The 12,197-nt window shown below is 47.1% G+C and overlaps 1 protein-coding gene across 1 annotated transcript in view; it reads left to right on the top strand.

Moving 5' to 3' along the window:
* agap1 (ArfGAP with GTPase domain, ankyrin repeat and PH domain 1) overlaps positions 1 to 12,197 on the top strand; it is a 198,894-nt gene that overhangs the window by 107,311 nt on the left and 79,386 nt on the right. The window contains exons 9-10 of the mRNA XM_034182035.1: positions 2,693 to 2,850; positions 4,840 to 4,919. Coding sequence (XP_034037926.1) covers positions 2,693 to 2,850; positions 4,840 to 4,919 — 238 coding nt within the window. The remainder of the gene's footprint in view (positions 1 to 2,692; positions 2,851 to 4,839; positions 4,920 to 12,197) is intronic.

Genomic DNA, 12,197 nt, shown 5'->3' with positions numbered 1-12,197 from the left:
TGCAACGGTGTGATGAGCATCAGAAACAGAGTAATAAAATAATATTATTTTTTTTATTTTCATTTTTCTTCTTGGTGGACCATTTTCATTGTGTACAGAATGCTGATGAGTGGACTGGCTGTGGGGAAACACTGTCGTGAATGAGTGCTGTGACTCTAAATGTTTAAAGCGCCGGCTGCTTCCTGATCAGCGCATCTGATCGGACCTGATCATCCGCTGATCAGGTCTGATCAGGTCATCACAGACCTGAATAATGAAACATTGAACGTGATGATTTAAACTTTTAAAGCGCGAGTTGACTGTGATCAGGTGTGATCTGAATGAAGTGCTGTGTGATCTGTCGCCATGGTGATCACCGACAGCCACGGCACTTTAAATGTTTAAACAGCGCATTAATCAGGCGTGATCACCCTGATCGATCGATCAGGTCGTCTGATGATCACACCACAACAACAGCGCTTTAAAAGTTTAAATCATCACAGCGCTTCTGTGTGATCAGACCACAACATGGGCATGAGAAACACACCTGCAGCAGAAAAAAACACAGAGGGACTTGCTTTAAAACACTACGTTTCCAGCCACAAATTAAAGGATTTTCCGAAGTCATTTTCAAAAATCAGGAGCTTTATGTGGATTCATGTCTGTCTGTGATGGTGAATAGGACTGAAATGAACAGGTCAGATTTGCTCCATGTGGGGGTTAATTGTAAACAAAAGCTGTAGCAACTCTTTCCACATGTGGTGAACACGGATCTGACCATGTGACCCCGGCAGCGTCCAACCAGGAACAACCCATGTTTCCAAACAGGAAGTTGTTATGGAGTGAAATAATGATGTGGTTGTCATGGTTATGCTGATGATCTGCAGTAAATATCTGTGGTAGAAATAAACTTAGGAAATGATTTTACAATTCAGTCAAGCAGAACAATATGAAATAATCCTCAACCAGTTTTTATTTTTAACTTTGGTCACAAACTCTCAACGACACGTTAACTCGCTGAGTCACTTCATCCATTTTAATAAAATGTAGACTTGTGGGTTTATCTTGAGTCCGTCTGAGATGAGAGTGGGTCGCTCAGAAACCTGACGGATGGACTCAGCTGGACAGTTAGCATGTAGCATGTCCTGTTCACATAACGTGTTTTACTGTTTGTTGACCAGCTAACCCCGTTAGCAGGTTCCCTGTATACAGTTGTACCGTTAGCAGTTAGCTACTGCACCATGTGCATGAAGTCACCACACGTATGCTCCGCCCCTTCCTGCTGGAGTGTGACTCACACCGATGTTGACTCCTTGGCACATTTCTCGGAAACCGTTACCCGACTCGTGGGTCAGTGTGGGACTCCTGTGAGGGCCGCCCCTCGACCTCTCGTGGTGTCAGCAGAGGGCCCCCTGATTTAGGTGAGGTGCTAACTGAGGGGTGGACCTGAGGTCAGAGGTCATGGTCAGTTGTGGAGGTGAACAGGTGTCCTCTGTGATGGCACTGAAATGTCACATGTTCACTTGTGAGATGAATAAATGTTAAAGTAACTCCTGAATCCCACTTCAACTCTGATTATTGATCATTTTCATTATTGAGCCATCCATTACTGTTTTAGGAATTTAATCAGGTTTCACATAATATTTGTTTGACCAGTAGCCAGTTTATTGCATTTTAGATCAGTTCATCATTAGTTTAGAGCTGGTTAGAAGTAGATTAAAACTGAACTGACATTCATTTCAAATCAATTTAAAGTGTCAGTATCACATTACCTGTAATTATATCACATTAGGACTGTTCAATCCGGTTTAGGGTGGCTTCAATTTAGGGACGTCTGAAAGCAGTGAGAACCAAAAGACTGGTTTGAGACAGATTGAAACCTGTTTGAGTTGGTTTGACACTTGAGTCGGTTTGAAACCTGTTTGAGCTCGTTTGAAACCTGTTTGAGCTCGTTTGAAACCTGTTTGAGCCCGTTTGAAACCTGTTTGAGCCTGTTTGAAACCTGTTTGAGCTCATTTAAAATCTGTTTGAGCTCGTTTGAACCTGTTTGAGCTCGTTTGAGTCTGGAGTTGGTTTGAAATCTGTTTGAGGTCATTTAAAAACCTGTTTGTGTCAGTTTGTAATTTGTGTCAGTTTGAAACTTGTTTGTGGCTGTTTGAAACCTGTTTGAGTCATTTTCAAACTTGAAGTGGTTTGAAACCTGTTTGCGTCTGTTTGAAACCTCTTTGAGCTGGTTTGGAACCTATTTGACCTAATTTGAAGCCTGTTCAAAACTTGTTTCAGCCTGTTTGAAACTTGTTTGAACTGGATGAAAAGCTGTTTGAACCAAATCAAAACCTATTTGAGCCTGTGTGAAACCTGCTTCAGCCGTTTTAACCCTCGTCTCTTTGGTGGCTCAGTTTAAAAGTAGAATATTTTGGTTAAAACACAAACACAGCAAATGTTCAGCTGTGACAAAGTTCAAAGGTTCTTCTTGTTAAATCAGTATTAACAATCGTAAGACTTCACTATGTAATTATTTTATCTCTTTGATATGGTTTATTTATTTTTTATTCCTGTGTGAGTAAAGGTGAAAGTATTTATTGTTTTGGTCTTTTTAATTTCATTTCATTTAGTTTTTTTATAGTTTTTAACTGTCCATGTTGCGCCGATCGCGTCCACACTGAAGCTGAAAGGTTTCCACAGAGTGGGTTTTCTTCTGTTTGTGCTCCAGCAGACCTGGAGGAGAACTTTGAGTTCACCATCGTGTCACTGACGGGGCAGACGTGGAACTTCGAGGCCACGTCGTACGAGGAGCGCGACGCCTGGGTCCAGGTGATCGAGAGCCAGATCCTGGCCAGTCTGCAGTCCTGTGAGAGCAGCAAGAACAAAGTGAGTCCACCGCCGTCACGCACACACGTCAGTCCAGCAGATACACGACTTCTACTTGTTCCAGCTTCTGGAACTGGTTTAAAGTCATTTGAACCAGTTGAGTGTTAATCCCGGCGTCTCCGAGTCCGAGTCCGTCGCTGCGGATGAGTGACATCACCTGTTTCAGGTCGAAGCAGCACACGAAGACTCGAACTCTGTGAGGCCGGGGTGACCCACCTCTGAGGGCCTTCAGCCACCTGGGATCTGGACCCAGATCTGGATCAGGATCTGGTCCAGGTGTTGTAACTGTCCTGAAAGGAAAGCTGATGTTTGAACGGCGAGCTCGTGTTGACGGTTTCCTCTCGGCGCCAACACACCGGAATTAACAGCTAAAATAAATCAAACATTTATTTAAATTTTGCTTCTCACTGAAATCATAAAAAAAACATTGAGTGAGACGCTGTGATATTTTCCACTTACTTCTGTGCAGCGGGCGGCTCAGCTCTCGGTCGGCGCTCGCTGTGTTTACGCCTCAGGCGCTCACCTTCTATTAATCCCGCCCCCGCCCCCTCTTCCATTTGCTGTGTTGTTCCTTCATTTGCTGACAGCAGAGCCACAAACACGTCTGACACAAGCTTCAGTCACCAAGATGAAGCTCCACCCATAAGGAGGAAAGATTGCAGTTCCCTGACTGGCCACTTGAGGCTCTAAAAGCGAGCACATTCCTGTTAAAGCGTCCAACTTTAGAGCAGAAATAAACAGTAGAAAAACGGTTTCTCTCTCCATGACAACCGGACGGGGTGAATTTTGGTCTAACGTCTTAGTTTAAGGTGTCTTTTTATATATATATGATGTCACCTGTAGGTTTGCTGCAGAGACCTGTAACAGTATCTGGGCGTTACCATGTTGGCAACTGCTAAAGGTGCTAGCACTGTTAGCATACAACATTAAATAAGAGGAGAGTTGACTCAGCATGACTATGACAGCAGACACGTCTCAGATGATCTGTGAGGCCGTTTTATTCCGGTATTATTCCGGGTGTGTGTAATATTCACGCTGGGTCAAACTCTCCTCTTATTTAATGTTGTATGCTAACAGCGTTAGTACTTTTTAGCAGCTGTCGCGAGCTTCATTCCTTAGCTCCACTTCATGCACGATTACTGAGAAAATAAACAGCTCGTAACTTTTATGTCCACAACCAAATGGAACAATTATGAGAACGAGCACACAATCTCCAAAAATATGATTTAATAAACACCCGAACCCAGGTTAGCCTGTTAGCTTAGCTGGTTTAGACTCAAAGAGAGAGGCGTGTTCAGGGTTCTTTCCTCACATACACACAACCACCCAGACTCCGCCCCTTTATGCACTAATGTGTTTTTCATGACGTAGCCAAAGTCAGTACTCCATGTGTCTTTGGAAAACCGGCAGACGAGGTCACACAGACTTTGTCCAGGATAGAGACACGCTGTGGACTTTACCCAAAGCTGACATGAAGCATTTTTTCATCTGGCTTGTTCGTGTTGGTCATTACAAACAATCTGTACCAGATCTGACTGTTCACACCGAGGTCAGATGACACAGGTCTGTCAAGCAACAAACAAAATCCAGATGTGGTCTAAATTCGCGGCGCAAATCCAGTCTCAGACTTGAGGTGCGAATCCAGTCTCAGACTTGAGGTGCGAATCCAGTCTCAGACTTGAGGTGCGAATCCAGTCTCAGACTTGAGGTGCGAATCCAGTCTCAGACTTGCGGTGCGAATCCAGTTTCAGACTTGTGGTACGAATCCAGTCTCAGACTTGTGGTACGAATCCAGTCTCAGACTTGTGGTACGAATCCAGTCTCAGACTTGAGGTGCGAATCCAGTCTCAGACTTGTGGTACGAATCCAGTCTCAGACTTTAGGTGCGAATGCAGTTTCAAATGTGTGGTGTGAATCCAGTTTCAGACTTGTGGTACGAATCCAGTCTCAGACTTGCAGTGCGACTCTAGTTTGTTTGTGTTGTTTCAGTCTCGTCTGACCAGCCAGACGGAAGCGTTGGCTCTGCAGTCGATCAGAAGCATTCGGGGGAAACAGTCGATGTGCAGACTGTGAAGCAAACAGTAAGTATCCTGAATATTTCAGTGCTTCAGCTTCACAAACATCTTTATTTAGTTCTAAACGCCAGCATGGACGGTGACACAACGTCATCAGGGTTTCTGTCTGTGCCCTGAATTCAACTTTAGATTAACTATCACACTCCCTGAGGAGTAGTGTGTTGTATGACGTGTTGTCTGGTGTGCTGTGCGGCATGTTGTCTGGTGTGTTGTCTGGTGTGCTGTCTGGCGTGTTGTCTGGTGTGCTGTCTGGCGTGTTATCCGGTGTGTTATCTGGTGTGTTATCCGGTGTGTTATCTGGTGTGTTGTCTGACGTGTAGTCCGGCATGTTGTCCGGCATGTTGTCTGGTGTGTTATCCGGTGTGTTATCTGGTGTGTTGTCTGGTGTGTTATCCGGTGTGTTATCTGGTGTGTTGTCTGACGTGTTGTCTGGTATGTTGTCCTGACGCATTGTCTGGTGTGCTCTCTGGCGTGTTGTCTGGTGTGCTGTCTGGCGTGTTATCCGGTGTGTTATCTGACTGTTGTCTGGTGTGTTGTCCGGCATGTTGTCTGGTGGTTATCCGGTGTGTTATCTGGTGTGTTGTCTGACGTGTTTGTCTGGTGGGTTATCCAGTGTGTTGTCTGACGTGTTGTCTGGTGGTTATCCGGTGTGTTGTCTGACGTGTTGTCTGGTGTGTTATCCGGTGTGTTGTCTGACGTGCTGTCTGGTGTGCTGTCTGGTGTGCTGTCTGATGTGTTGTCTGGTGTGTTATCCGGTGTGTTATCTGGTGTGTTGTCTGACGTGTTGTCTGGTGGGTTATCCGGTGTGTTATCGGGTGTGTTGTCTGACGTGTTGTCTGGTGTGTTATCCGGTGTGTTGTCTGTCGTGTTGTCTGACGTGTTGTCTGGTGTGTTATCCGGTGTGTTGTCTGTCGTGTTGTCTGACGTGTTGTCTGGTGTGTTATCCGGTGTGTTATCTGGTGTGTTGTCTGGTGTGTTGTCTGGTGTGTTGTCCGGCGTGCTGTCTGGTGTGCTGTCTGGTGTGCTGTCTGACGTGTTATCCGGTGTGTTATCCGGTGTGTTGTCTGGTGTGTTATCCGGTGTGTTGTCTGACGTGTTGTCTGGTGTGTTGTCTGACGTGTTGTCTGGTGTGTTGTCTGGTGTGTTGTCTGACGTGTTGTCCGGTGTGTTATCTGGTATGTTGTCTGGTGTGTTGTGTGACGTGTTGTCTGACGTGTTGTCTGGTATGTTGTCTGGTGTGCTGTCTGACGTGTTGTCTGGTGTGTTGTCTGACGCGTTGTCTGGTGTGCTCTCTGGCGTGTTGTCTGGTGTGCTCTCTGACATGTTGTCTGGTGTGTTATCCGGTGTGTTATCCGGTGTGTTGTCTGACGTGTTGTCTGGTGTGCTGTCTGGTGTGTTGTCTGGCGTGTTATCTGGTGTGCTCTCTGGCATGTTGTCTGACGTGTTGTCTGGTGTGTTGTCTGGTGTGTTGTTTGACGTGTTGTCTGACGTGTTGTCTGACGTGTTGTCTGACGTGTTGTCCGACGTGTTGTCCGACGTGTTGTCTGACGTGTTGTCTGACGTGTTGTCCGACGTGTTGTCTGGTGTGTTGTCCGGCATGTTGTCTGGCGTGTTGTCCGGCATGTTGTCTGGCGTGTTGTCTGACTTGTTGTCTGGTGTGTTGTCCGGTGTGTTGTCTGACTTGTTGTCTGGTGTGTTGTCCGGTGTGTTGTCTGACTTGTTGTCTGGTGTGCTGTCTGGTGTGTTGTCTGACGTGTTGTCTGGTGTGTTGTCCGGCCTGTGGTCCGGTGTGTTGTCGGATGTGTTGTCTGACGTGTTGTCTAGTGTGTTGTCCGGCGTGTTATCTAGTGTGTTGTCTGACGTGTTATCTGATGTGTTGTCTGACGTGTTGTCTGGTGTGTTGTCCGGTGTGTTGTCTGACGTGTTGTCTGGTGTGTTGTCCGGCCTGTGGTCCGGTGTGTTGTCCGGCCTGTGGTCCGGTGTGTTGTCCGGCCTGTGGTCCGGTGTGTTGGTGTGTTGTCTGGTGTGTTGTCTGACGTGTTGTCTGGCGTGTTGTCCGGTGTGTTGTCTGGTGTGTTGTCTGGTGTGTTGTCTGGCGTGTTGTCTGGTGTGTTGTCTGGTGTGTTGTCTGGCGTGTTGTCTGGTGTGTTGTCCGGCCTGTGGTCCGGTGTGTTGGTGTGTTGTCTGGCGTGTTGTCTGGCGTGTTGTCTGACGTGTTGTCCGGCATGTTGTCTGATGTGTTGTCTGGTGTGTTGTCCGGCCTGTGGTCCGGTGTGTTGGTGTGTTGTCTGGTGCGTTATCTGACGTGTTGTCTGGCATGTTGTCTGACGTGTTGTCCGGCCTGTTGTCCGGTGTGTTATCTGGTGTGTTGTCTGACGTGTTGTCTGGTGTGTTGTCCGGCCTGCGGTCCGGTGTGTTGTCTGGTGTGTTATCTGGTGTGTTGTCTGACGTGTTGTCCGGCATGTTGTCTGACGTGTTGTCCGGCATGTTGTCTGACGTGTTGTCCGGCCTGTGGTCCGGTGTGTTGGTGTGTTGTCTGGTGTGTTATCTGACGTGTTGTCTGGCGTGTTGTCCGGCCTGTTGTCCGTGTGTTGTCCGGCCTGTTGTCCGGTGTGTTGTCCGGCCTGCGGTCCGGCGTGTTGTCTGACGTGTTGTCCGGCCTGTGGTCCGGTGTGTTGGTGTTGTCTGGTGTGTTATCTGACGTGTTTGTCTGGCGTGTTGTCCGGCCTGTTGTCCGGCCTGCGGTCCGGCGTGTTGTCTGGCGTGTTGTCTGGTGTGTTGTCTGGCCTTTTGTCCGGTGTGTTGTCTCGTGTGTTATCCGGCGTGTTGTCTGGTGTGTTGTCTGGCCTTTTGTCCGGTGTGTTGTCCGACGTGTTGCCTGGCGTGTTGTCTGACGTGTTGTCCGGTGTGTTGCCCGACGTGTTGTCTGGCGTGTTGTCTGGCGTGTTGTCCGGCCTGTGGTCCGGTGTGTTGTCTGGCATGTTTGTCTGACGTGTTGTCTGGCGTGTTGTCCTGACGTGTTGTCCGGCCTGTTGTCTGATGTGTTGTCTGGTGTGTTGTCCGGCCTGTGGTCCGGTGTGTTGGTGTGTTGTCTGGTGCGTTATCTGACGTGTTGTCTGGCATGTTGTCTGACGTGTTGTCCGGGCCTGTTGTCCGGTGGTGTTATCTAGTGTGTTGTCCTGACGTGTTGTCTGTGTGTTGTCCGGCCTGCGGTCCGTGTGTTGTCTGGTGTGTTTGTCCGGCCTGCGGTCCGGTGTGTTGTCTGGTGTGTTATCTGGTGTGTTGTCTGAAGTGTTGTCCGGCATGTTGTCTGACGGTTGTCCGCATGTTGTCTGACTTGTTGTCTGATGTGTTGTCCTGGTGTGTTGTCCGGCCTGTGGGGCCGGTGTGTTGGTGTGTTGTCTGGTGTGTTATCTGACGTGTTGTCTGGCGTGTTGTCCGGCCTGTTGTCCGGTGTGTTGTCCGGCCTGCGGTCCGGCGTGTTGTCTGACGTGTTGTCCGGCCTGTGGTCCGGTGTGTTTGGTGTGTTGTCTGGTGTGTTATCTGACGTGTTGTCTGGCGTGTTGTCCGGCCTGTTGTCCGGCCTGTTGTCCGGCCTGCGGTCCGGCGTGTTGTCTGACGTGTTGTCTGGTGTGTTGTCTGGCCTTTTGTCCGGTGTGTTGTCTGGTGTGTTATCCGGCGTGTTGTCTGGCCTTTTGTCCGTTGTGTTGTCCGGTGTGTTGTCCGACGTGTTGCCTGGCGTGTTGTCTGACGTGTTGTCCGGTGTGTTGCCCGACGTGTTGTCCGGTGTGTTGCCCGACGTGTTGTCTGACGTGTAGTCTGTCCTGTTGTCTGTCCTGTTTTCCGGCGTGTTGCCCGACGTGTTGTCCGGCGTGTTGTCTGGTGTGTTGTCCGGCATGTTGTCTGGCGTGTTGTCTGACATATTGTCCGGCGTGTTGTCTGGTGTGTTGTCCGGTGTGTTGTTCGGCGTGTTGTCCGGCGTGTTGTCTGGTGTGTTGTCCGGCGTGTTGTCTGACGTGTTGTCCGGCGTGTTGTCTGACGTGTTGTCCAGCGTGTTGTCCGGCATATTCTGTGCACTCTCAAAGCACTTTAGTCCAATCAGAGCCTTCAGTGGCGGTGTGACTGAAGACGATACTGCTGGAGCAACAGACACCACAGACATCAGTGATGAACGAGACAGACTTTGGAGGATTATTATTGAGGGAGTAGAAATGGAGCAGACTTAATGACATGTCCAGTAAATTTTTGACCAGCTGTACTGCAGGCAGGTCTGTAAGTGCCAAAAGCCAAAACAAGAAGACTTCAACCAATGAGAGTGCGGTATTCTATCCCCACACTAGTCTGTCGGCACGCCTCTAGCGATGGCTGCTAGCTGTTGTGAAGCGACTGTTTCTGTATGATTTATGACATAAGACGGCTCGCTGTGCGGTTAGTTGTTCAGACAGATCATCTAAGTCTGTGCTGCAGTATTTGTATGTTAGCAGGTGGCTTGTGGTATTAGCTCCACAGTTAGTAACCCTGATAACACGGACTCTCTAATCGCGACGTCACATCGTATCATTTCTGTGAACTTTACAACTTTACTTTACTTTAAACTTTACAACAAATATCTTTAGCAACAGCTGCTTCTGGTGTTGTTATCTATTAGACCCCATTCCTACCAGGCTGCTCAAGGAAGCCCTACCATTATTTAATGCTTCGATCTTAAATGTGATCAATCTATCTTTGTTAGTTGGCTATGTACCACAGGCTTTTAAGGTGGCAGTAATTAAACCATTACTTAAAAAGCCATCACTTGACCCAGCTATCTTAGCTAATTATAGGCCATCTCCAACCTTCCTTTTCTCTCAAAAATTCTTGAAAGGGTAGTTGTGTAAAACAGCTAACTGATCATCTGCAGAGGAATGGTCTATTTGAAGAGTTTCAGTCAGGTTTTAGAATTCATCATAGTACAGAAACAGAATTAGTGAAGGTTACAAATGATCTTCTTATGGCCTCAGACAGTGGACTTATCTCTGTGCTTGTTCTGTTAGACCCTCAGTGCTGCTTTTGATACTGTTGACCATAAAATTTATTACAGAGATTAGGGCATGCCATAGGTATAAAGGCACTGCGCTGCGGTGGTTTGAATCATATTTATCTAATAGATTACAATTTGTTCATGTAAATGGGGAATCGTCTTCACAGACTAAGGTTAATTATGGAGTTCCACAAGGTTCTGTGCTAGGGACCAATTTTATTCACTTTATACATGCTTCCCTTAGGTAGCATTATTAGACAGCATTGATTAAATTTTCATTGTTATGCAGATGATACCCAGCTTTATCTATCCATGAAGCCAGAGGACACACACCAATTAGCTAAACTGCAGGATTGTCTTACAGACATAAGGACATGGATGACCTCTAATTTCCTGCTTTTAAACTCAGATAAAACTGAAGTTATTGTACTTGGCCCCACAAATCTTAGAAACATGGTGTCTAACCAGATCCTTACTCTGGATGGCATTACCCTGACCTCTAGTAATACTGTGAGAAATCTTGGAGTCATTTTTGATCAGGATACGTCATTCAAAGCGCATATTAAACAAATATGTAAGACTGCTTTTTTGCATTTACGTAATATCTCTAAATTAGAAAGGTCTTGTCTCAGAGTGATGCTGAAAACTAATTCATGCATTTATTTCCTCTAGGCTGGACTATTGTAATTCATTATTATCAGGTTGTCCTAAAGTTCCCTGAAAAGCCTTCAGTTAATTCAAAATGCTGCAGCTAGAGTACTGACGGGGACTAGAAGGAGAGAGCATATCTCACCCATATTGGCCTCTCTTCATTGGCTTTCCTGTTAATTCTAGAATAGAATTTAAAATTCTTCTTCTTACTTATAAGGTTTTGAATAATCAGGTCCCATCTTATCTTAGGGACCTCATAGTACCATATCACCCCAATAGAGCACTTCGCTCTCAGACTGCAGGCTTACTTGTAGTTCCTAGGGTTTGTAAGAGTAGAATGGGAGGCAGAGCCTTCAGCTTTCAGGCTCCTCTCCTGTGGAACCAGCTCCCAATTCGGATCAGGGAGACAGACACCCTCTCTACTTTAAGATAAGGCTTAAAACTTTCCTTTTTGCTAAAGCTTATAGTTAGGGCTGGATCAGGTGACCCTGAACCATCCCTTAGTTATGCTGCTATAGACTTAGACTGCTGGGGGGTTCCCATAATGCACTGAGTGTTTCTTTTCTCTTTTTGCTCTGTATGCACCACTCTGCATTTAATCATTAGTGATTCATCTCTGCTCCCCTCCACGCATGTCTTTTTCTTGGTTCTCTCCCTCAGCCCCAACCAGTCCCAGCAGAATACTGCCCTCCCTGAGCCTGGTTCTGCTGGAGGTTTCTTCCTGTTAAAAGGGAGTTTTTCCTTCCCACTGTAGCCAAGTGCTTGCTCACAGGGGGTCGTTTTGACCGTTGGGGTTTTACATAATTATTGTATGGCCTTGCCTTACAATATAAAGCGCCTTGGGGCAACTGTTTGTTGTGATTTGGCGCTATATAATAAAATTGATTGATTGATTGATTGTAGAAGAAGAACATGTTCCTCATTCATTCATGTTCTGCCGTTTATCCGGGTCACGGGGGCAGCAGAGCAAGCACCTCATCCCCACTTCCCTATGCTCAGCCAAGTCCTGTAACTCTTCCCAGGGGATCCTGAGGTGTTCCCAAGCCATCTGACAAATATAATCCCTCCAGTGTGTCCTGGGTCTTACCCCGGGTCTCTTCCCATTTGGATGTACCGGGAAGACCTCCCTAGGGAGACCACCAGGGGCATCCTCACCTGAACCACCTCAGCTGCCTCCTTTTGATGTGAAGAAGTAGCAGCTCTACACCAGAGTCTCTCCCGGATAGTCGAGAGCTTCTCACCCTGTCCAGAGGTCCAGATGCGAGGTCTGTCCGAAAAGTAATGGACCTTTTATTTTTTGCAAAAACCATATGGATTTGAATCACGTGTGATTGCATCAGCCAAGCTTGAACCTTCGTGCGCATGCGTGAGTTTTTTCACGCCTATCGGTTTGCGTCATTCGCCTGTGAGCAGGCTTTGTGTGAGCACTGGTCCACCCCTCTCGTTGGATTTTTATTGCGAATAAATGTCTGAATGATTTGGAGCTTTGCTGCATCAAATTTTTTCCAGAAACTGTGAGAGACCTCCAGGTGGACACCATTCGGAAAATTCAGATGGCTTTCAGGGACAATTTTATGGGGATCACACAGATTGAGGAGTGT

Source organism: Thalassophryne amazonica, chromosome 1 (genome assembly GCF_902500255.1).
Source record: "Thalassophryne amazonica chromosome 1, fThaAma1.1, whole genome shotgun sequence".
Classification (NCBI taxonomy): domain Eukaryota; kingdom Metazoa; phylum Chordata; class Actinopteri; order Batrachoidiformes; family Batrachoididae; genus Thalassophryne; species Thalassophryne amazonica.
The sequence above is the reverse complement of the archived record's forward strand: the minus strand, read 5'-3'. Positions and strand labels throughout refer to the sequence as shown.